We start from the raw sequence: 25,278 nt of genomic DNA, 5'->3' as shown, positions 1-25,278 counted from the left end.
TATACAGTGACAAGGCCCAGTCTGCACTAGAAGTAGGTCTTTTTTTTACTTCTAAAACTTTTGTTAATTTGGCTGCTACTATACTTTTGTGCATTTACACAAATAAAACACATATTTGCATTTCAGTAATTTCAGTCTTCTCTTGAAACTTTGATACAAGTAAATGATCTGAGTCCTTCTTCCATCCCTGGATGATGAGGTCAAAGGCTTGAATTGATTTTCTGGCATCTCTTCATTGTTTAATAGTTGTTTTGACAAATTGAAATACCCTTTTTATTATCACATTTCCGTCAGAGCTGAAACACCAGATGTTAGGAGAAAGACACTTGATAATAATAAACATGCATCCAGAATTTTAATAGTCGTACTGTTTTCAAACTGCAGAGTGCTGCCGTTACTGATAAAACCACAAGCTCTTTGCAGATCAGATCCCCACTTAATCCTTGTCAGCCTTCTCCCCTTTTCTTTAAAACAGCAAAACCAAGTCACACAGCCGAGGAGCAAAGTATGAATTATTTCCCAAACAAAAGAGCACACAGCTTCGGTGGGAGAGTTCATCTGCCTTTATTGAGAGAGATGTGCGGGTCACAGGGCAGCTCGCCATGCAGAGAACTAGCCTGGTGGTGTGCAAGGGAATTTACCTGGGAATACTGATCCTGAGCCAATCTTGGTTCTATCCAGTGAAGGTAATGAACTGAGATGGACATTTTGTAAAAGCTGCAAAAACCCCGACGCTGGAATCTTTATCCACGATGCAAAAAGCACAGATATACACCGACATAGATATGCATGTGCCAACTGGAAATAAGCGGAGTACAAAATAAAGTGAGTGCCTAGTTGTGCATAGTATTTAAAAAGATTTGTGCTAACAGGGCTAATGTTAATCGAGCATAGAGATGCATACATTGATAAGTGGGACAATAAATAATAATTTAATGTAATTTATAACTGTGAGGTTAATGCCCTTACCTGGCTACTGGATATCTGCAAAGCTCTTGGATATCAGAGAGCTACTCAGACTCAGTATAGAATATATTTATAAGGATATTTACAAATACTGTCATATTGTTATTTACATATTATTGCCACAGCAAAGGCAGTTTGACGCTGCCTCATGGTTTCTAGGAACAGAGCAATAAATCGAATGGTGTGATTTTGCTTTTCATCACCTAAAAAATAACAGTCCTTCTGCAGTGTTATTTAAAAATAACCTGGTGTGCTGGGAGGAGGAGTCGCCGCTGCCATTTATCCCAAAAATGCAACACTTTGTCTTGACAGGTGCGCGACCTTCTGAGATGACACTGGGTTTGGTTTTTAATTGATCAACCTGAATTACCGACATTTTTATTATAACTTTAGTTTTGCTCCGTTCTTCCCCGGAAGGAAAGCATCAGAAAGTCAAGACAGCGCACCGTCGTCATGTTGCAGCACACAACCGCACATGACAGCGAGCATCACAGGACATTACAGATAAACAACGCAGAGAATATATCGACCAGATTCTTTTTTTTAAGAGTTACATGGAACAGAGTGAACTACACCAATCTGCAAGTGTGACTGAAGGGCATAGTGAGAGAGAAGCTCCCCAGAGGTGCAGGGAAAGCATTTATCACATCCGTGCTGCGGGGAGCAAAACTGCAAAGTAATCTAATCACCGGGGGAGCAGACTGAAATGCGGCGAGTGGGTCGTGACTTTCATTTGACCAAAACCGAGCAGAGTGGACTCAAATTTGACGTGATGTAATACCTGAGTCGTTTCCTGGTGAGAGCGACACATCGTGACTCCACATCACATCAGCGCATCGTGAGCTGCAGTCTCGTGGGTTTATTTCTTCAGCTGACTCTGCAAACCCGGATCTGTTGCAGGGTTTGAGACAACCAACCGTGACATGTTTGCACAAGCGACTACGATAAACAGCTACAATCTTTCACGATCTCTTTTGCGTCTTGTTTTCTTTACATGGACAATGAAATGAAGACAGTTTGCTCACAAAGTCCCAAAGGCCTCCACGCCTTGACATCATAATATAGTCGTCGTCGTCTTCCCTTTATTTGCAGACGCATTGGCCAATGGAGATGTGTAGTGAGGTAGCCGGACTTCCTGCACTCTTCTCCTCTTCTACGTGATGCTACATTTTGTTTGTGAAGGGGTCGTAAACCCCACAAAGTCAAGTTGTGCTACAGGAAAAAAGTAGCCGTAAGGAACTCTAAAAGAAGGCGCCCCTCCTTCCAACCTTTTAAAATCCTCCTGCAGTAAAAAGCCGTATTGTGGGTCGTTGTCCACGCAAGCTGCTGCTGCTTCTTCACTGCCACTCTTTTGGAGGGGTGGGGGGGTTGTGTGGTTGGCCGGTCAGCGAGATGTTGGCTAAACACTCCTGAGCGTTCCTCCATTACAGTGAACCTCTCTATCAAACCGAGCGTCGAGGAGAAGCGCGCCGCCATCATATCTCCAGCAGGTACTTCACGGGCACCAGGCCTCGCTTCTTCCCGCTCGTCAGCCGGTGGAAACCGTCAATGTCCTCGTTCTTCCCCACGCAGATCTGCAGAGGGAAAAGGGGTGGGGGGGGGGGGGGGGGGGCAACAATGGGTGAGAGAGGGATGGGATAGAGGAGGGGCGTGCGGAGCGGAAGGAGGGGCAAGTGACATTCAGGGATGTGAGAGAGTTTGTGGGCCGAGGGTAAAAGTAAGCTAACTTGCCGTCCTCTGTAATTCTCAGCAGTTTTCTGCATGAATTTGCATACGTTGTGTTCAGGATGTGTGTGTGTGTGCGTGAGAAAATGTTGTGTATTTAAATGCATGTTCACCTGGGCCTCTTTAACAGTCATCTGGCCCTTGTCACGGTTGCCGTGGAAACCATCGGTGACCTTCCACACCCGCTCGCCGGGGCGAACCCGCTGAACAAAGTTGGCCGGGAAATATCCCACCTTGTCTCTGCTTTTCCCCTGGGTAGCACAAACGCACACAGACACACACAAACACACACACACACACACAGTTAGTCTTTGACGAACACATTACGAATTGTGTTCTGATCTGACTTACGTTGACTGCAATAGTAAAAAATGATATTGCTCTGTTTAAAGCGCAGCACAGACATCTGTGGTGATTTTAGTTTGCATGGAGGAAGCAAACATCTGCTGCCTTCTCGACAAAAAGAAACAATACGTTTCAACACAAAAAGCAAACCCAACACAGACCGTCCTTGACAGTCCTCTGCTGAGTAAACACACAACGACATACTTTGCGTTTACACTTTTGTTTGCTTGACCCATCGCCTACATATTCATCACTCTTATATCACAGTGGCCATCCATCCGTTATCTATTCCACTTGTCCCCTTGAGGAACACGTGGGGAGCCGGAGCCGATCCCAGCTGCCACTGGGCGAGAGGCCGGGTTCACCCCGGACGGGTCGCCAGCGAATCACAAGGCCATCGCACAGAGACAAACAACCATTCACTCTCACACTCACATCCAAGCATGATTTATAGTCTTCAATTTATATCTGGCTAAAAAAAATTCTGATTAACAACATCAGCTCGACCAAAAGGCTTCTGTATTTGCCTGTGTTCTCTTCAAAGACACTGGTAAACATTTAGCTTATATCCGGATGTTAGCTCCTCCACATTGAGCAAAAGGATGTTTACAGAGAAATAGCAGCTACGTTTCTGATTGTGGTTTGCAAGGTTTAAAATTATTTATTCCTGCCAAGCATATATCTGGTATAACTGTTATCCCCTGGTGCTTTATGTTAAAGTAGAGACCTGCCTGTGTATGTTATGATCATCCAACTAGTTCTGCTCACACCTACACCTGCCGTCCTTCAGGCACCACCCACCAGCTCTTCAGTCTTAGTGAATAGATTCAATTAATTATAAACTCAGAGTGCTTTACAGTATTAGTCACATTCACACACACACAGCCAGTCAGAGCCAATTCAGGGTTCAGTGTCTCGCTAAAGCTCACTACTTAATGATGGACTGGAGGAGACAGGGATCAAACCGCCGACCTTTTGGTTAGTGGATAATCCGAAAGAGTAAAGAGAGAAGACTTGACAGCTCACCTTCCACCAGTCCTCGTTGGAGTCCTCTGTGACTTGAACTCTGTCACCAGGCCTGCAGGGAAAACAGTCAAAAGGCTTGATGAGAATTATTTTAGTTTTTTCGGCAGTTGTTGTTTATTATTAGCAGAAAAACTAATGTAGTCACAAACTTTATGTTCTTGTTCAGCGTAGATTTAATGTAAATGTCGACATGAAATTGATTATTTTCTGAGGAGAGATGGAAGCAGCTCTGTCCATGAGAAGACATTTCTCCATCTCCCTGCACAGACGGCTCCTCCAGATTAGTGGCGAGTGTCATGGCACACTCAGCAGTTTCCTGATCCTACTAAATACATTTTTTTTTTCTTCTTTCACACACTCGCAGCTGTTTGTCCTTCCTGGCCTCCCGGCACCCTACCTCCACCCACCCAGGGCCCCGCAAACCCCCCCAAGATCATCCTGCTGAGGAGGCAGATGGTGCGTGAGTGTCAGGTGAATAATGGGCCAGGTGAACACCTCCTCCTCTCTCAACCGGATACTCTCACATGCTCACATACGGTCAACTGAGAAACGGGACTGACTGTAGTTCCAAGTCGTTCTTCTCCTGAGGCAGGAACTTGTAGAGAGCCACGTAGGTGTGGACGGAGTGGACCTCCACTCGTTTGGGAGTCTGACAAAGAGACAAACACAGGGAGCGGGGGGGATTAAAGATCGTTGTCTGAATGTTTTGGAAATCTGCAACTGGAGAGTTTGAAGGCTGTGGACCCAGAGCGCAGCTTCGCCGAGATAAACTGACTGAAAAGTGAGAGGAATGCTGACTACACACCTTCAGGCTGACCCTGTCTTCGGAATCAGCTTTCTCGCTTTCAGGAGGGGTGAGCACTGGAGAGACGGACATGTCGACACAAGAGAAAGGGAGAATGGGGGAAAGAAAGGGAGAGACGTGAGAAGACAAAATGTGTGAGACAAAGAAGAAAGGTCACATGTAAAACAAGAGATAGGGGGGGAAAGATGGGGGGTGCAATAGGAGGGAGAGAAAGAAAGGATCCAGAGAGGGAGAGGGGGGGTCGTGTCACTTTGCGGCAAACAGAAGGAAGGCCGAAGTCAAGGTCGTTAACCGTGAGGTGACGGCAGAACAAACTGAGTTGATCCCATCTCCTGGGACTGAAGACGGAGAGGGAACAGCACTGGGTACACACACTCACACTCACACACATACACATACACACACACACACACTCCACCTCCGTGCTGTACTGCGTCTTATGCTAATTTAGCTCCTTAACTCTTTGACAGGACTCTGTGTCTATGAATTTCTGAAATGATCATCTGATGAATTCACATAAACAAGAACCGAGATAATAAACTAGTTAATGCAGGAAAAACAGAACAAACAGTCACAACGCTCCCACATGGGAAGAGTCTCAATGTTTATGCGTAATATCCGTCTTCCTGTTATTACCAAAGAGATAAAGCATCAAATTATCAGCTATAAAGAAATGAAAGGGAAATTGATTCGACTTACTTCCTGGTATTTGTTCCTCTTCAGCAATCGGCTGGTTCTCGAGTTTGTCTTGTGGTTTCTCTGCCTGTAAATAAAGAAAAGTTTGCAAAGTCAACAATGCTCTTTGAAAGATTGATGTCAGCATGAATTTATACGAACGCCTGGGCTTGTCTGGGTATTTTATGTGTGCATGTGTAGTTTTCCCCCCATACCTCGTGACAAGGCGACTCTGAGATGCTGCCGAAGCTGGAGCGACTCATCAGAGCCAGCGAGGTCCCGTAGCGCAGCGCCTCGTACACGGGGTCAACGCTGCCGTTATCCGCCTCTACACGCAAGCCAGACAGAGCGGGACAGAGCAACACATGTGCAATTTTATCGCTGACAACGTAGATACACACACAAACACGCGGGGGCCTGTCAGGGACTGAAGGCCGCGGACACAGCGATTAGTCATCCGGAGATTTCAGCTGTTTGCTGCCGGCGTCTCCATCACTCACCCTGAGCGGCGGGCGCCTCTCTGACCACACCCAGCGGATCGGTGGTCAGCAGGGGAGAGCTGAAGTTTCTCTTGAAAGCTCCTGACTGACAAAAGGAGAAAGAAAGACAGAAAGGGGAGGACGGGGGGAAAGGAGAAGTGTTACTTGAGGTGGGAAGAAAAAAAGACAAAAAGGGCAGATGTGATACTTTGGTGTAAGACAATACCTGTGGGTTTATTTTAAATCAAGGAAGGGCAAGCCTCTACAGGAAGTGTGATGCGCACCTGAAAATGTGCATGTATCAGTCTGGATGTTCTTTCAGTCCTTCGGCTCAACTGAAATGCATTAGTTATTTATTCAATCTATAGAGTTTGGGAACAACTTGGATTTATTGTGGTACACGTCTTCAAAACACATATTCCTACTATATATCCGTGCATGTGTACAAATACATGAAGTCAAATTTAAGACTTCATAAGAATGCCACAAAATCAGATTTTTAAGGAAGACAGAATTACTGAAAGATAGTAAAAGAAAGTTAATATAATTAAGACCTAGTACATGGTCTTTTGACAAATGTCAGACTTTTCAAGGCCTAAAATTCAGATTCTCGAATTTAGACTTTATTAAAAGACCCCAAAGAAACCCAGACAATCTCCATCTTTTCTTACACACCCTTGTCTTTTATACTGCAAATGAATTTCAAACTTCATTTCGAGCAGTGAAAGGAAGAAATGCAGAGTAGCTGCATATGAAAGTAGTTTCTAGGAGGCGGCTGCTTCACTGCCTCTCCTGTGGCTTCCATCTAAGAACATTTTGCTCCTTTTTTCCCCCCATCAAGCTGTAGCTTGTAGCTCTATCTGAGCCCTTCAGTTTCAGGACTATAGGAGGAAGAGGAGAAGTCATGATGAATACTCAGGAGTGCTCCAGTAAGCTCCACACAAACTGGTTAAAATAGCTAAATTAAACCCTTTGACATACTTTTCCACAAAATACATGGGAATAAAATAACACAGAACAAAACAGGATAAATGAAAAACACGAAAGATATCAAAAAGGAAAATATTCATTAAAACCTGTTAAACAATCTGGCAATGCTTTCCTATAGAAAGCTCCTCATGCTCCTCAGTGTCGGGGCCCTGATGGCAAAAGCCTGGTCACCGTAAGTTACCCCCCGTGACTCAGATACTACTAAGTGTTGGTTAGAAGATCTTAGATTAAGACTTGGAGCAGAGTCAGTTATAGTTAGACTGTCCCGGGTTGTAAAAGTTTTTTAAAAGAATCTTAAAATCAATCTTAAATATAACTGAGGGGAGGCAACAACCACAGAGACAGTCACTGATACATTCCTGAAGAAACGTCCTTCACGCTGCCGTGTGCCTGATGGAGCATGACTTGACTTTTTTTTTGCTTCTGCCTTTAAGCAAATTTATCCGCATGGTTTGTCTGCTGAGGCGCCACAGAGGCCCGGCTCTGTCAGACTGCAGAGGAGTGCAGGTCTGCTACTGTACACACTTTGATATCAGAGGCTTTATTTAGCAGGAGAAATATGTTTAGCGACAGCGGATGAGTCATCAGCCTCAGAGACGACACCGCCAAGTCCTGATTCTGACAGAGGAGGCTGTGATGAATCCGTTCTGCAAATAGAAACAGTTTATAAAGATAGTATCTCAGCTCTTTTTTTTTAATCCCTTTTCATCTGTTTAATGGAGACTGACTGATGTTGAAAATAATGCCATCAGACTAATATGTTAACTCTTCAGTTGTTGTTTTTTTAGCCTACCTGAGCAGAAACTGCAGAGATGGGTTTCAAAATAAAGCAGCATATTACAGGAGTGGAGTTGATTTGCTGGCAAAACGTTACTCAGGTGAAACTTGACACTTCTTTAATCCAGAAAAAAAGTTTTATCACTTCACATAAAAATCTGCGCGCGACAATCGATCGTCGGTTCAGCCGTTGGCCATCGATGATTTAAGGAAACACTTCTCACGTCTGAATTTATGAACATTCAGTCAGAAAAGTCGGAAAGTCAAACCTCACATTGAGCTGCTGAGAGAGTGTGAAGCTGCTCTCAGGGGTGACAGACAGGAATTTGTCTTCTCATCCACACTGAACAAACTGCATGTTATTCAATGCTGAAGTAGAACTGAGTGTTGTGACGATATAGGAGTTGTGTGGTAATTTTAATTCCCAATATAAATATTATAATATTGATTACTAATATTGCAGAAAACCTTTCAAAATTCAAAATAGTGAAGGCTGTAAAAAATGAGAATAATTCAAATAGACTTCTTGATTAACGAACCAACTGTTGCAGCTCTGGTCAAGTGTCTTGCAGAATATAATACTTTTATACTTCTTTTGTTCATTATAGTCATTTGAATATATTTGTCACGAGGAACCACAGGGCACAAATAAAATAAAAGAGAGTAAAAGAGCTCATTGTCAATGAACCTGGCGAATGCTTCACTCTGTCAGATTCTAATAATTAATGACAACTGGCCTCATCTCCTCTGTCAGAGCTCAAAACAGAAAAGAACTGATGTGGAGGTAGAGGGGTGATTTCCTCAGCATCACATGCACCTTCCATTTCCACTGTGGCAAACTTATAGAACCAGACCCAGTGTGGGCGGCATCTGCCTCGACCGGTTTGGGTGAGCAGAGATAAAATGGGGAAGAGTGGAGAGGTGGGTGGGAGGAGGGGAGAGAAGAGGAAGAGGGGGGAGTATAATGGAATGGAGCTGACTCGCACAAAGTGCAGTTAGGAGAAGATAGGTGTGTGCACGTGCGTGCGTGTGTGTGCGTGTGTGTGTGTGCGTATAGCTTCCTGCAGTGGCAATTATTTTGTGCAGAGCTCAGCCTGTTTCTTTAATCAAACCGTAATAGATCTTTAAGTTTAATTATGAGCAGAAGGTTCATGATTCCAGACTCATGTAAAGCCGCTTCATTCAGAAGACATATTAAAGCAATCTGTCACAAGAGAGTTAGATCAGCAAGTCGACGGAGAGCCGCCCATTCATTTTGAATGAAGCTCTGCCTGCTCGTGTCCGGGTTTTTTATTGCTGGTCATTAAGGATCCGAGGTGGAAGAAGTAAACAGATCCTTAAATAGCACAGTAAAAGTAGTAATATGCAGATTCCCTCGTATTCGTTTCTTTCAGTATACGATGGGTTATAATTACCTCCGACTAGGAAGATATGATTTAGTCTGCACTTTTGAGGCACGACCCAAGGAAGCATTTTGCAGTGTGTGTGTGTGTGTGTGTGTGTGTGTGTAAAAACCCACAAACTAACAAGTAGCAGCTCTCACATAAATGTAGTGGAGTAAAGACATTGCTTCTTTACAAAGTGATATAAAATGGCAGGAAATAGAAATGCATAAGTAAAGTACAGGTATCTGGAAGATGTACTGAACCAGCACTTGGATTGACTTACATACATGGATTAGATGTAGACTCTAACTCCTCAACAATAAGACCTCTGATGCCATAAACCAGCTCTACAGTCAAATGCATGACATCAGCATGCCCCGATTTCAAAATTGCACCTGAGCAATCTCAGTGAAACCGAAGTCAGATCTCTCCAGCGAGCTCTGTTTGTTTTGGATGACGCACTTTTGGGGCGTGTAACCCTGGGACCTTGTGTGACGTGGATCTAAAATAAGCCGCCTCCAACTCCATCCAGTTTTCTGTAAAAATGCCTAATCCTCGCTTTGATGTGCAGTGATGGAAAAGGACACGGCCGAAGGCTCGGTGGGAGCCTGCCGTGTCACACCCTCGAGGGATTGCGAGCGCCTCAAACACACTGAATTTCACACTGAATTAGCCGGACCAGCTGGTACAGGGAGATATTGATTTTCCAATAGAGCAGAGGGGGGGGGGGGGGGAAACGAAACGTAGAGCCCAGACGAGAGAGTGGAAGAGAGGAGGCCGAGCGAGAGGAAGGACAAAAGGGCTGAGGGACAAAACGCTGGGACCTGGCCAGTGAAACTTTAAATACAGTCCTCCACAGCTTTGTGGTCCTGTTTTATATTTGGAAGCATTTAACGCCACTATTAGCCTTTAAAGCACCGTCAGCGTCTTAGTCAACTTTGCAAAGCTCCGGTCAAGCCGCACGCCATTTATAACCCCAGCGTTTCCGCCTCTGCTGGTCTGAACAGGGATTTATCCTCGTTTAACAAGATGGGGGCTCTGAGGCTAAGCATATTACCAGGACTGAAAGGCTATGCCAACTGACTGAGAGACAGTTATAGCGCCCAGATGCCATTCTATTCTGCTGACGACAAGTGTTCTGGCCTAATCTCTGGCCTGCTGAGGACTCTGCATTTTCAAAACAAATACGCAAAATATAAAGTTAATAAACATTATAGGAAATCTTTTGGCCCATGTTAAGTACAGAGAGAAGTGCAACAAATTGAATTGAAGTACACTGAATTTAATATTAATAATAAATAAGCATTGTATCCTAATTAGAGTTTTGATCAAACATGATAACAAATGGAATTATCACCTTGCAGTCACTGCCAACCAGTACAAGTTGCAGTTCACATTTTAACGGATGTTGCTTGTTTCAAATATTTTATTTTATTTTATATTTCTTATTGATGTTTTGCCTCGTTTTATTCTGTCTTGCTCTATTTCCATGTGTTTGTAATGGAGTTTATAATTGCTTTGATAAGTGTTCAGGAAATAAATTACATTACTATGTTAGATTTTAAATCCCTGCATGTCCAGACTCATTTAGCATATCTAGTGAAATACTAACTATTTGATGAAAGGTATTAAAGTGTATTTTGACATTATTAATGAAAAGCTCGTCTTGGTTTGTGGCCAGAAATGTGCTTTGTGAGTTCAACGTGACCTTTGACCTTTGACCACAAACTCCGATCCATTCATCCGTGAGCGTAATTTGTAATAAAATCCCTTCTGGGCATTTCTGAGACATCACATTCACAGGAACGGGACAGAAAACCGATAAACATCTGGCGAAGACGCTGAAGGAATTTAATAGAATGTATTTCATATGTTTTGTGATAATTAGTGGCCAAAAACATGTTTTGTGAATTCACACCAATATGTGATCAGTTCATCCATGAGTCCAGGTTAATGAAAAGGAGAAAGAGATATTTCAGAAAAAAGATTGTTTTCTTATTAGGCTATAAAGTGAAAATGTAAGCTTCATAAAAGGTGATTAGTGTACAGTAATGAAACCTGATGTTCCTGTAAGTCCATCTGAAGTGTTCCTACCTTTCCATTACAGGGCTGCTGGGAGAGCTCAGACGAGCACCAGAGATGGGCCGCCAGTTTACAGGCTTTACAGCGCAGGCCCTGCTTGGAGTTTCCTGCAGAGACACATGACGTTCATTTTAACAGAAAAGAAGACTGAAGACTGATACCTGTCACATTAAAAACCAATGCAATATCATCTCTTTATAAAGTTATCAAGTTGTCCGGCTAGTATGGTTTCATCTATTATACAATTTGTGAGTTAAATAACTTTAATTTCCATTTTGCTATGTTAATATTCGCTATTCATATTCTCCAGCTTTGGATTGTACCATAATGCAATTGCTAACATCAAACTATACATGATGATTGGCTAATTTCTGCATTCTGCCACATTTACTTCCACTTGGGACAGATTCATTTCCTAAATGGAAGTGACTCAGCACAACTTGTTAATGTCTGCATCCTTTCCACAGACGCAATGTTTGTATTCTCACCATCTGGGCGAGTCTAGGCGATATGGATGAACTGACCCACCTTGGATCATGTGTTTGCATCTCTGGCAGCAGGTAAGCCTACGGAAGACATGCTCCTGGAAGCAGTGCGTCTTCCCTGGCTGCACCGGCTGGGCCTGAGTCTTTGGCTGGGCTGTGGAGGTGACGGACAGCGAGGGACTGATTGAAGGCGAGTGAGACGTCAATGAAGGGTTGGGACTGACCAACGGGGACTGGGAGGGGGAGTGCTCATAGGCCGGGGGGCACTCGGAGAAGGGTGGAGGAGACTGCGGAGGTGGTGGTGGTTGTTGTGGTGTTGTGATGAGGGCCGAGGGCAGGCGCATTTCGCCATTACGCTGGAAAAAGTTGTCCATGCTCTTACTGCGCATGACAGACTTGAAGGACAGGGAGCGCTTCAGCCGCTGCAACTGGAAGAGAGAAGAAAGATGATATTCAGGTGAAGTTCCCCGATGACAGTTTGACATAGAAACTGACAAATTTGACAATCAAATCTGATGAAAACACAGAAACACAAACTGTGACCTGATACAGCGACTGTGGCACAGTGGCACAACTATGCTGCCTCATTTCCAGGGCTCCTCCAAAACGCGGCAGCCAAATTCAACTTTCCCCGAGTAACAAATGGCCCAAGAGAGTAGATCCTTCTTGGGCCAATCTATCCCAGGATTCATTGCGCTTCGGTGAGAAAGCCTTTCTTCAAAGCGACAGCCACGGCAATAGATGACACATCCGGTACTTTCACTTTGAAATGAAAGTATCAGGCTTTAACTCATATGAAAGGCTAACCGTAGACTTATAACCAAAGGGTCATCAAAACTGTCCAACTGCAGCTAGGTTTGTGGGCCACGTAGAGGTTTTAAAGTGCGACAAAATAATAACGCAAATTAGGTTCCAAACAAAGATCGATGTTGATGCAAACTTGTTACCAAACTGTTTCCTTTTTACAGACAAAGTCGACAAAAGTGACTTGATTCATTACAAACCAGAGAAAGTTGCCAGTCTCACCCTCTCTTTAAATTATGACACCAATGACAGCTGTAGGTAGAATGTAGGTTGTGTTTGAAATGACAACAAGGCGTCAGGCTTGAAACCAGTGGGTTTAAAAGCAGTCTGCTCGTCTACCCTCCGACTGTCCTTGCCCTGGAAGCTGACTTTTGATCTTCCATCTTCAGCGGTTCTCCCCTCTCTGCTCCTTAGATCCGCACGAGTCAATACCCCTTAAAATTCCCGTTTGATTAGTTTTATTGAGCGACCTGCACCTTGGCGCTTGATGCGGTCAGTGATGCATGGCGGACGCGGTGTTTATCTTTGACTCTTTGACTCCGGCCTCCATTTCCCATCCAGGGGCAACACAATAAAGAGGGGACTGATAATGACAAACAATTACAGGGTCTTAGGCGCGATGGGACCCTCTATATGGAAATATGAACTGCTGTGGACTCACACACACAGACAGACACACTCGAGAGAATGGCCTGGAGAAATAGGGCAAGGATGTAATAGGTCCCTCAGACTCAGACTCAGCCCCGCCTACATTTACACAGAGCTCATTAGCCGTCTCTGTTTGTGACCGGGTGGAGGATATTGTCCTGCCTCTAACTTCAAAAGGTGAACTCATTTCCATTAAATGGAAATGAGTTCTAACAGGGTTAGAATCTAACAGGGTTTCTGTTCCTCTAGTTTTTTTGTTGCTTTAATATTGCTGCTTTTAGCAACGTAGTAAAATCATAATGTGTTCCTCTACAAGGAAAACCTTCTGTGATTGTGTATAACTTTAAACTACTATTTCTACGTGTGTTAACGTGCAAGGCGCTAGCGTCCTCATCATGTCTAATGCTCCTCTGAGCTTCGACAGCCACCGGCTATCTGCTCTCCTATGCAGAAAACTCGATCAATAGCATCGAGCGGGTTCCTCTTTTTCTTCTTTAAGCCGCGGATTCACACATGCCAATTAGTCTGAGTGATGAAAAGAGTCGTCTCTGTCGACCCATTAGTGAGTGCCTCTCATAAATGTTTTCTACAGGGAGCTGAGTCCATGCTTTTCCTTAATGGCCTTTTCTTGGCTCGACCGGTAGCCCATCCAGTAATGGATGTTCCTCTCTATTAGATTGTTTAACTTGTCCGACTTTGTTAATCTTCTCTGCGGTGGAGGCCTGCATCGTCTGCTCCGGGTCCAAGGGAAAAGGAACAATCCCTTCAGGCACAAACAAGGCAACACAAGACTGATAATCCATAAGTTAATGTAGCACCCTGAGCCTTAACAACGCTTAAAGTAACAAAAGCTTAAACAGTTATTTAGCTTAATTAATTAAAGTCAATGTGAAAACAAAACTATAACAGTTTAAAGCCAAATGTGTTTTGTAAGTCGCTTTAGCTATAATTGGGCATTACTACTCAACACAGCTCAGATTTGCTCGAGTGCGTGAAACGTCTGCTAGAGGAAAGAGAAGAGAGAAGTCCGAGAACAGAGCTGAAGCTAGAGCGCAGAAAAGGCGTCAGAGCAACAAAACATCAAAAGAGTGCAAGAACATAGTTTGAGCACAAGCACAGCAGATCGGAGCATAAGGAAGGTCTATTTGAGTGCGAGTGAAGGAATTTGAGTGAGAGCATTACAAAATCTTATCATGAAATCAATAAGTCCCGCTCTGACACTGTGAAAGACTCTCGGTGGAAAAACAGCCACAACAGAAGTGCTCCATGAATCCAGTCATTCATTTTTGATTAATTTAAAAATTGCACAGTTCAATTATTAATAGAGCAAAAATAAAAATTGGAGCTCTTCAACGGTCTGTAATTTGGAAGCTACATGGCATCACACACACCTCTATCCAGATTCCACCCCCCGGTGTATGTGGTTGCTCTTACTATTTGTGTGTGTGTGTCCCTGTGTTCTAATAGGTGTTGTATTAAAGCTGCTTGTTTGCAGTTTGATACGCGTTGTCACATATCCCGTATCATTCTCCCCCTGAAAACAGTGCAGAGGAGACTCTAATGAATGCAAATCTTTTATATTTCTCTGTAGCGCTCTCGCTCTCTCTGTGTGTTAGGTTTTGAAGAGTCTATTTATGGATCACAGAACTGCCGACCCATCACACTCTGAACTACTGACAGCAATTAGCTCATCACAGGGCGGGTAGTGTCGTCTACGAGAGCGGGCTGCGGTTTGAGGATGTAAAAATGAAAGTATGGGAGCAGTCAAAGAAAGTGAGGGGGGAAAATAGATAAAACGGAATGAATAAAAATGTGGGAAAGAAAATAACTAAAGTGGAGATGCATAGAGAAATAGCACGCTGACACTTTCAACCACCCCCCTGGCCTTCGAGAGCCCGATAATGCACCAGGGCCTTTCCAGATCAGCCCTCTGGCAGAAACAGAGCCGACACCTCGGACTTCTTTTTCCAGCCGTTTGAAAACGAGCATGCAGAGATGTTTGGTGGAGGCTGCTATAAATAGGCTATTGTGCGGAGTGCATGGATAAATTAATGATTGAGAAGCGGGGGTGGGTGTTCACGGTGTTCACACAAGATGCCTGTGCAAGGGAAAAAGTCCCCCAGCTGCCACCAGGACGCTGCTGCCACTCCCGGTGTATTTCTACGAGGTGTCGCAGGACAGCAAACGAGAAACAACGTCCGATCTCTCTGCTTGTTGGTTGTTCTTCATCTCCTCGGGAAGGACAAGTGTACTTTCTAAAAGAGAACCCGAGGTTTATCTTTTTCGTCTAGAGACCATGAATTTAGTTTGAAGTCTGTGAATAGAAACAATAGTGATCCTGTTACTACCCGTCTCCTGGCACCTTCAGCTGCCATGCATGCTGTTGGCTGGAACCAATCCAAGGTGAGCTGGGTGCAGATGCATAAAACTCATAAAAATATAGCTAAGTGCTTATTACATCAGATTTATAAGCCTCTTTTGGACCTGAAATGTTTATTTTCTCCTCCGTCTCCTGCCAGAAAACATCCTCGAACAGCTGCCTTCTGTGTTGCTATGCACGTTCAACACACAGCAGCGTGTTGTGCATTGCGAACTCTACAGCAGCGTATTGATTGATGACACAAACAGGTATCTGGTTTCTTCCCGTTATAACAACATCTGGTCCTGGATCCAGGACGACCGCCTCCCTCTCTGCAGAAGCTTTCCCTGGACACAGTTGAGCGACCCCAGTGTCTGCCAACTCCTAAACATGACACGCCCACTGCAGAGTTTTTTCTCAGAGCATCTCTGGCTGCTGGTGCTTTTCAAGCTTCTACTCAACACACTGGAAACTGAATTATTGTGTTAAATTAAAGGTGACGTCATTAGCCACTGCTCAAAATGGTAAAAGTCCTCAATGCACAAGCTCCAGTGCAGGTGACAGAGATCGGAACTAACCAACAGCTTCCCAGAGCAAAGTGAAAGAGACATCTTCAGTTTGTCCATTTAGAAAATACATTATTTCCTGTATCCATCTGGATGATGCTGAGACATTAATACTCAGTCTGACTCTGAGCAGCACTTGAGAGAAGTGAACATGTTCCTTTTGTTAGCGAAGTCATTTCATGTGAAAAACCACAAAGGAGACATTCTTTACCTTTTCCTTTTCCTCTCGTGTGTTACATCGTTTTTTTGTGGATGTAAACTTTCTGTAAAGTTAAAAAGTCCAAATCTGAGGTAAAAGGACAAACAAATTATAATATCTTCAAGTTATAGATGAATAAAACTTCAAACATAGAGATTAGAGGACAAGCTCAAGTCAGGCTGGTATTCTGAGGATTGTGCAGATGAGAAGGAGAACCTCATGTGTCCCTCTGTCTTCTCTACACTGCATATTAATATATTGGCAGAAAAACAAGGTGTGAATAAAATGTTAATTGTCTTCCAAATACATGGCTGTTGTTTAAAGGGCGGTTTTCTGTTTCTGAGCCTCTTGGTGGCAAAGACTCTCACAGCAGCTCACACACCGTCTGACAGCCTGTGCAGCAAAAGGAGCTTGCATTTCCAAATCCAGCCTTTTAAAAGGTTTAACTGCACAAGGAGCTTTTGCAGCAACCAAGAGGCGACTGCAGCGGCTGCTTGATGTTCAGAAAAATGGCGGAAGCTTGACGACAATGTGATCGGCGTTGAGTGACGGATGATTAACACCCAGTAACGCTACAGTCAACAAACAGAGACAAAGAATAATAAATTTAGATAAAATACATAGTTTTCTTCGAGATAAAAATCGAACTATCATACAGTGAGTGAAGAAGCGAGAAGATTTGCTTTAACTTGTCTTTAAAAGATCTTTAGGTCTTCAACCAGCACACATCTCATACGCTCAGTGTCCGAATCAGTATAGCTCCTTAGGTCTTCTGGTCCATGGCTGTCCCAAAGTGCACGACACAAAGGTGAGGCAGCTTTTAGCTTTTATTCTCCAAACAGCTGGAACACTGCTTGGAGAATAAAAGGTGAAGTGTGGAAAATCTGCCAGTTTGAAACCTCTCTCTTCAGCCTGGCTTTTCGACATTATATTATTGCATCTATGTTATTCATTTTATTAAATTTCATGTAGCCGTTCATATTTGTTTGTTATTTTACTTTTATTTCTTCCAATTATTGTTATTTATTGTCATCACAGCTGCTTTTAAAATCTGTTTTATAATCTTTGTCAGCATTTTTTATTTGGTCTCTCTTATTTATGGTTCGTCAGTGGATCGTGAAGCATCACTGAGCCATATGAAATGTGCTTTAAGACAAAAACTGACTGACTGATGGAGTCCTGACTTATTATTGTACATCATGACTTAACATTACTGTAGGCTTTTTCCTCACACAGTCCCACAACAAGCTGAATGCCTTTGTGAGGCCTTGGGAATCAATTAAAGTACAATGCAGAGAAACAATGATTATGAAACAAAGGGAGTAAAACACAATATAGAGAAACAATGAGAGGTTCAAACTGGAGATTTATGCATCGTTGTTGTTCAGGAATCATTATCCAGGATAATTATTGATCAACCCTTGGATCGTACGAATGCTCTGTTTGAATGAACATGTTGTTGTTGCGGTCGAATGTGCATGTTTTTCTTTCAAGGTGAGTCTCCTTAACTAAAAATCTGAACTAGCCTTTATAAAAACTGTATTTCCTCCAGCTCTGTCATTACAGACAGAAAATAACCTCAGCGTCACTTCAGCAGCAGCCTCCTGAGGGTCAGCACAACACTACGTACATATTTACTCCCAGCAGGAGCCACACAAACCCTGGAACTGCACGAGGAGGCGGGATCAGCAGTGATTTACAACTCAATCAAGGGGCAGTAATTCAGCGACCTCGATCAAAGCAGAGCTGTGTCAACGCTGCGTGCAGGAGCACATGGCGACTTTTCGCTTGGGCTCTTTCATAAGCTGTTTTCAGACATGAAATATCATCATATGTTAGGAACGCAGCAGAAGAGGAATTCACCACAAAAACATCATGTCTGGAACATTCAGGCAAGGTGTGGCGTGTCAGTAAAGCACAGCAGAAAAGTACAGGAAAATAACTGGAGTTAATAGCTCATGTCTGCGAGCAGCTACAGATGAGACGCTCCGTGTCTTTCTAACTGCGTCCGTCTCCCTCGCTGTGTTCCTGCCTCCCTCCGACACTTCCTCTGTTTTCTGTGCAGACTGCAGCTTGTTATCAAAGGTCAGCGAAACAAGTCCATCATCCTGACGGGTGGAACACAAACATATCAGATGATGACAGATGTACATCCTCCTGCCGACAGTGATAGGGAAGAAAACAAGCACGAGGACGCACAACACACTTTGTTCGGAAATGTCATGCACGCGCGGGGATAATCACATGAGCGGCACAGACGCATGCAGGTGCCCGTCAGTAAGAGCTCTGCTGTTGTATTTGTGACTTCAGTGGCACACTGACACAGGAGAGACAGGAGTTAGCCAAGAGGGAATAAAATGTCAGCAAATCCCAAACTAATTAGCATCGTCATTTTTCTGGTTTTACAACAAACAAATTCTGCATCTGTCTAATAATACTGTAAATTGGTCTTTATCTCGAGCGTCACGCTTGGGATGTTAAGGGACAGAGGAAGTGACCAGCACTCTGATGACGACAGACAATTCTCCTGTCCGGGGTTCAAACGTACGGAGTTCAGCTTCACTGAACCTTGGATGAACGGCTCTTTGTGCAGCGGTGGTGCTGCAGACTCTGTGATGTGCGGGCCGAGTCCTGCAGCCGGTCTTTACTTGTCACAGCTTAGTTACTGAAGGTCCCTTCTTTCTATTTCAGAGAGAAAGCTGCAACCAGCGTCACCACAGGAAGAGAAAACAGCCCATTCCAAACACATGGCACAGGGCAATGCACTATTATGACTAGTTTTGTAAACTGTGAAAATATCTATATATCGTGGTTTGGTTATACCGACTGAACTGGTAACCCTGGATCTTGCACCAGTGCTTGTCGCTCATCCTATTCCCCTTTCAACCATGGAGAAAGAGCTATGGAGAAAGATGATGATAAAGGAAAGAAAGGAGGGATAGAAGGGGAGAGTAATGAAGACAGAGAGATGTGAAAAGAGGAGTATGTGTGCATAAAGGAAAAAGTTCTGGTTTTCATTACACTTGGGCAGTGAATGGAAAAGAGAGAGTAGATGGGAGGTGAGAAATTAATTAGATAAAAAAGCGGAGAAAACATGCTGATAGGAAAGTTAGAGGGCTCCCAGCAGAGAGCGTGAAGGACGAAGTGGGAGAGAAACGGCTGCCATCGTTTCAGCTCATAAAACTGTCTTTGTGTTGGCTGAGAACGCGATGAGCCCTGTGAGGACCCTGCCGACCGGGCCACCGCACCACACTGCAATAGAATCATTTAAACTTGATGTGGCGTCGTATTCTGAGCCCACAGTTCTCGTTTCATCCGTTACTAAGCAAACTATTAGAGTGTTTAATAATTGTTTGATGTTTCAGGACATCAAATCACATCTAAAGCTAAAGAAAATCGACATATGAATCAGTTTGTTTAATCGACAGAAAAACTAAAGAGTGATAACAACAGGAACCTTTCTTTGGCCATGTCCATAAACTGTTAATACAGTAAAGATGGATGACAGGTTTCCACTAACTTCAGAAATGAAGCCAAAATATCAAGCGCTGCCACCTGCGCGCTGATTATATAATTTGGGAGCTATAGGGTGGAGCCACGGTATCAAGGTCCCACCTCCACATGAACTCGACATATCATGAGTCACGCTCGGCTGTCAATCATGACGATACAGCCCATTTTTTTTAGCATCGAATAACTCAACTAAAAAGTTTCTAGTAAACCCTAGCATGTGAATAAACACCAGCGTGAAAAGAACTTCATGTCCCGCTTGCTAACATGGAGAAGCATCCAGCCACTTAGGGAATAATCAAAATGTTTTGGCTTCACTTTTGCTGAGTCGTCCATTTTCATAAAGTTGACGGTCATGACCAGGCAAGCGCTCCCAGCACAACAAGTAGGAATATGACCTTTGAGAAATGGATCAGCTCGGCTCGTTGTTTGCCTGTATTTACAGTAATTATGCCAGGCTAAGCTAACTGGCTGCTAGCTACTAATCAATGTTAAGCATAAAGAAACAACTTTCAGCGCTGGCACCTGTGCACAACCGTTCCTTAAACCACCGATCTCTTTATCCAGACTCTGAACTTCACTCTTCCTCGTCACATTCATTCCCTCACTGAACACACGACACTTGATCGACTTGCGCTCCGAGCGATTAGCGAGGCGTAATAATATTATCGTGGCCGTCACCTCTTCTGTAGGTGTGAGGAGGTGGAATAACTATTCATTCTCCGTCACAGCCTCTATTAGCGGCACTCTAGAAAGCTGGTGGGCCCCACTTAGCACCGTAATAAATGCTCCCAGAGCCGAGGGACGGTGAAGAGACGGAGAGGCGAGAGGAGAGGGAGCGACGGAGGAGAGCTGAAGAAGGGATAAGAAGGATTACGGAGAGCGGCGGTAAGTGGAAGTGAGAAAGAAAAAGACGGAGGCAGGAGCAGGGGGGAAAGCAGAGGGTGGAAGTTGTTATGAAATGAGCAGAGTGATGTGCAAGGGACTGGATTAGGAGCGACAGTAAGAAACAAGTGAAGCTGTAGAGACGCCCTCAAGCAGACGACTATGAAACGACCCCAGTTGTAACACACATGTAGTCTCTCCTTCCTCTTTACCTTTTCTTCTTCTGCTGGATTTGGATTGGTCACAGCTGCCAGCAGGGGCTTGGCAGAAACAGAGCTACATGGCTGACGCAGCTCGGAGAATTGAGGGTTTTTTTTTCTTCCCCCACCAGTTCTGTTTTGTCTGGACGGCAATTTGTGTGAATTATGACCCGGCCCCTAGCAAGACAAAGCAAACATCTGTTCGCTGATTGGCTCATAAATTCATGCAGCCCCTCTACGTCAACCATCCATTGTGTTGTTGTCTGTAGTCAAATAGAAACAACAAGGCGCCCCGGCTCTGCCAGGCCTGTCCCAGGTCCCCGTGGCCACGAGCGGGCGGAGGACTGCGGAAACGTGATTTCTCGCTGTAATTGCTGCTGCAATTACGGCTGTTCTTGGATCTCATTTGAAAGTTTAATGCGGGAGATTTAGGTCAAGGCTGCGAGCGAGAGTGTGGAGAGAGCAGTCGCCATTTTTTGGTCGAGAAAGATTAATCAGCAACAACAAAAACCACTGTTATAATCCACCTCTAGATTGTGAGCAAAGCCCATAACTATACCCCGGGGCCATAACTACAGGGATCCTGAGGGGGTCAAGTTGTTTACTGGTTTGAGATATGTTAATGGAAATCTTGATTGGGAATATGCACAACGAAGACAAAGGCCTTAATGAGGTTTCTGCTTTACTGTCTTTTCTTGAAGTCTCATCTTGATAGAGGCGAAAAATAAATGTATGGTTTTAGTTCTTTGGTAATTTTCCAAAATGTTTTAGCTCAAACAAGTAAGGTCCCATTGAGGTAGAAGAACCTGACGTGGACTGGGCCAAGATGGCAGCTGCAAGTAAAGTCCTTGTTTAAACATCTTGAACTTTGCCAGAGATTTCGGATTCAACTAGAGGGACACTAGGGCATTCCTCCAATGACGCCCAACAGCCCCCTTGAAATCAATCAAGCTGCACCAAATTTACCACACTCACAGATATCAATCATCATAATGGGTCTGATTCTTTCAAATCAGGACCCATGAATTATTCCCTGGGAAAATGGTGAAAAAGTTCAAAAAATGCCCTCTCACACAATGTTAAAGAAAGTCTTCCTGGATCCACACTAAAGTGTAACAGGTTCTTACCTGACCGACACCACAGCCTAACCATTTATCACTGGTACAGGTGACCGGAGCAGAAAACATGACTTCCAGCCATGTAGAGTAGATACAGTTTACCGATAGTGCTGTGATCCGATCTGATGAGTATATGTTGAATATTCCTCAATCAATATGGCGAGTTGAATATCTCAAGTTTTACATCAGTTATTGTACCGAGAGAAAAATTAAGATATTGAACTGAATGTGCAGGAATGAAGAGTCAAGAGAATCCAGCAGCTATTTGTTTCCCCTCCACTGGGATCCCATCGCAGGTTAATGATGGCAAGTATGCTGGAGGCACGACAGCATACTTGCCATCATGTGTCAGTTGTGATGGTCCCAGTGGTTTTCCTGGGAGAGGAGATGCTGGTTCATTACTCCTCTGCAGTGACATCTACACGATGGGCATAGAGCGTGTGCAGTGCCAAGCATTATCAACAGCTCAGGAAATAACTCCCGCACATTGTATATAACAAAGAATGGATAATTACACAAACTTCATCCCTGTTACATTGCACTAAGTATTTCTATTTATATTCTCACTATATTTTCCCCATTGTGCTGCTACTTCCTTGTGCCAATTGTGGATAAAGAACGCTTCATCTTATCTTATCTAATTTTATCTTATCTTATCTCCCTCTTGAGCTGCAGCCCCTTTCCCACTTTCTCTAAACATCTTCTTCAACTTGTGGGTGTGTGGGTGTGGGTGGGTGGGTGGGTGTGTGTGTGTGTGTGTGTTTGTGTGAATGAGACTTCTGACATGAAGAAGAAGTGTCAGTGAGGGACTATATTGCCAGTTACTTGTGTTCATTTCATCTCATGCGCACACCTTCACTTTCTCTTAGTGCCTCAGATGCTTTGAGTGAACAGGCCTCACACAGCACATGCACACACCTCAATGTAATGTCTGCCCTTTGACTCTGAGGTCAGGAGCAGGTACAAGAATTAAAAGGGGCTTAAAGTAATTATGCAAGAGCTGCAGCCAGCACAGAATAAGCCTCGTTAAGAGAGGGTGGGGGGGGGGGGGGGGGGCAACTAAAGACATGCAGGCAAGTCAAAACAGAAAAACTTGAATTCACACACAGAGGAGAAGATGATGATGATTCAAAAACATCAATTCCTCAAAACTCTCCTCACAGAGCTCCAGCACTCAGTCTGAGATAACCGCTCATCATTAGATCTGCGATCGTCCTGACGGTGAGCGGTGCGGTTACCTTGGACTCCTGGTGGCTGGGCAGCGGTCGGTGCAGGTCTCTGTTCTGTGGCTCGTTCTCCTTCTCGCTTATTTCTGTCATTTCAAACGGACACAGGAAAAAAAAAACTTAAATCCGACGAGTCCAGTGGGGAAACAAGGGGCGAGAGAGAGAGAGTGGAGAGGAAACTAGAAACTCGGAGGTTCGGACATCGCGTCGGTCTCAGGGGAGGAAGAGCTGCTTTCGTCCAGTCATGTGTCGGTGGCGGCGGCGGTGTCCATCTGCGTCTGTGGCGAAGTGTAGCGAGCTATTCCGTCAAAACGCTGCGTGTTGTTCCACGCACTTAATTCTAAGGAAGAAGGTGAAATACGTCAGATGTGGAGGAGAGCATCCGGCTGCAGGAGCCGGTCGATGCGCGTGCTTCTCTCCGCTCGCGTGTCTTCTCCTCGCTCTTTCTCTCTCTCTCTCTCGCACACACGCACACACACACGGGCACGCGCTTCTACAACAACTTTGATTTCGCAAAGTGCTCGGCTCGTGCTGATTGGTCCGCACGTGTTAAGGAGCCGCCTGACAGGAAGCGCGGTGATTGGCTGAGACCAGATCAACGTGAAACAGACGAGATTAATAAAAACATCGATGTTTGTGCCTCAAAATAATAAATATGCTGTAAATATTGATATCTAAATGCTCTTTGGCATTAAAGGTACAGTTCACCCAAAAATGAAAATTCCCTCATTATCTTCTCATCACTTTGCAGATGGAAGGGTGGCTGAAGTGTTTGAGTTTTTGGCTTAAAAACTTGGTTTAAACTAGTTTCAAGTCAAATTTAAATGTCGGGGCTTGCGGACACTTGCATGACACCACAGGAGCAGCATGGAGGCATGTTATGTTTATTTATATTTAAAGAATCGGTCACCATTTACTTTAATTGGATTGGATTTTGCTGCAACGCTGTTTACCCCTGAAACTCCAAAAGTGATTTCTTGACTCAAACACTTCAACCACCCCTCCATAGACATAGTTGTGAGTGTATGATGATGATGATGATGATGATGATGATGATGAAGTTAGTGTACTTTGTATGGAAGTACACTTGCAAATGTACTATTAGCATATTTACTGTGACTTGTTTCAATTTTATATTTCCGTCTCTCTTAATTTATGAGGAAAACACTGACTTTTTACTCCCCTACACTTATTGAAAAGATATAATTATATAATTACTTATTGCAGCAATAAGTCAATTTCATATTTGTCTGTGTTCTATTTCTGTACATCCACACTGATGCATGCACAGGAACAGAGATCCGATAACATGAGATGATATCAGATAATTCTTTATTTGTGTCATAGCGGGATAATTCGCCATCTTGCATCTGTAAATGGGGAAAGTCAAAATAAGAAGCATCGTGAAACAATAAACGTGCAACACATACATAAGGAAGTAAGTTAAATATACACTTTAAAACATTAAACGTTCACACTGTTTGGGTGTAGCACAGTGTATTTCTAACAGTCCGCTGAGAGCATCAGTAGCCTGGTACAGTAACTGATTCAGCACCAGGGACAGCTCCCCTCTCCCCTCCGTGTCACTAATGATCAGCCTTCCCTGCTTGTACGATTTCATGGTTTCATACTCACCAGATTATATTTATTTTGAATGATGGGATTCCTATCATCAAGAAGGCTCGGGCTTGCTTTTATTGCATTAACAGCCTGTGCACAGTGTGAAGTGTATTCCACCGCACTGAGCTAAGTATAGGAGCAACTCAGAACAAAGGAATGGCACCGACTACTAATGATCGCTGCCTCTCCCCCAAAGCACAAATGAGCAGTTAACAGTGTGATTCAATCTATTTATACACAATCTTTTAAAAATCTTTTCAATCCATCTTTTCTTTAGATGCTGCGAGAAGATTTTGAGATAGTCTCTTGGGGGCTGAGTTTAGGTCTGTACACCATGTTCCGTGAGCGGCTCGACAGTGCACTGAAAGCCCCTGTCACTCTCCATCGCTGACATAACATGATG

The 25,278-nt window shown here is 43.9% G+C and overlaps 1 protein-coding gene across 1 annotated transcript; it reads right to left on the bottom strand.

Annotated features, from left to right (window-relative positions):
* Positions 1–548: 548 nt before the first annotated feature.
* Positions 549–23,674, bottom strand: LOC133975713 (SH3 and cysteine-rich domain-containing protein 2-like). Its single transcript, XM_062413678.1, has 11 exons — positions 23,268–23,674; positions 11,784–12,168; positions 11,268–11,362; positions 6,043–6,127; positions 5,758–5,870; positions 5,567–5,630; positions 4,868–4,923; positions 4,623–4,711; positions 4,063–4,114; positions 2,805–2,942; positions 549–2,540 (listed from the first exon to the last, which is right to left on the bottom strand). The coding sequence occupies exons 1-11, from the start codon at positions 23,346–23,348 to the stop codon at positions 2,442–2,444; spliced, it is 1,257 nt and encodes a 418-aa protein (XP_062269662.1). The 5' UTR covers positions 23,349–23,674; the 3' UTR covers positions 549–2,441.
* Positions 23,675–25,278: the final 1,604 nt, after the last annotated feature.

This window comes from Platichthys flesus, chromosome 20, assembly GCF_949316205.1.
Source record: "Platichthys flesus chromosome 20, fPlaFle2.1, whole genome shotgun sequence".
Classification (NCBI taxonomy): Eukaryota; Metazoa; Chordata; class Actinopteri; order Pleuronectiformes; family Pleuronectidae; genus Platichthys; species Platichthys flesus.
The sequence above is the reverse complement of the archived record's forward strand: the minus strand, read 5'-3'. Positions and strand labels throughout refer to the sequence as shown.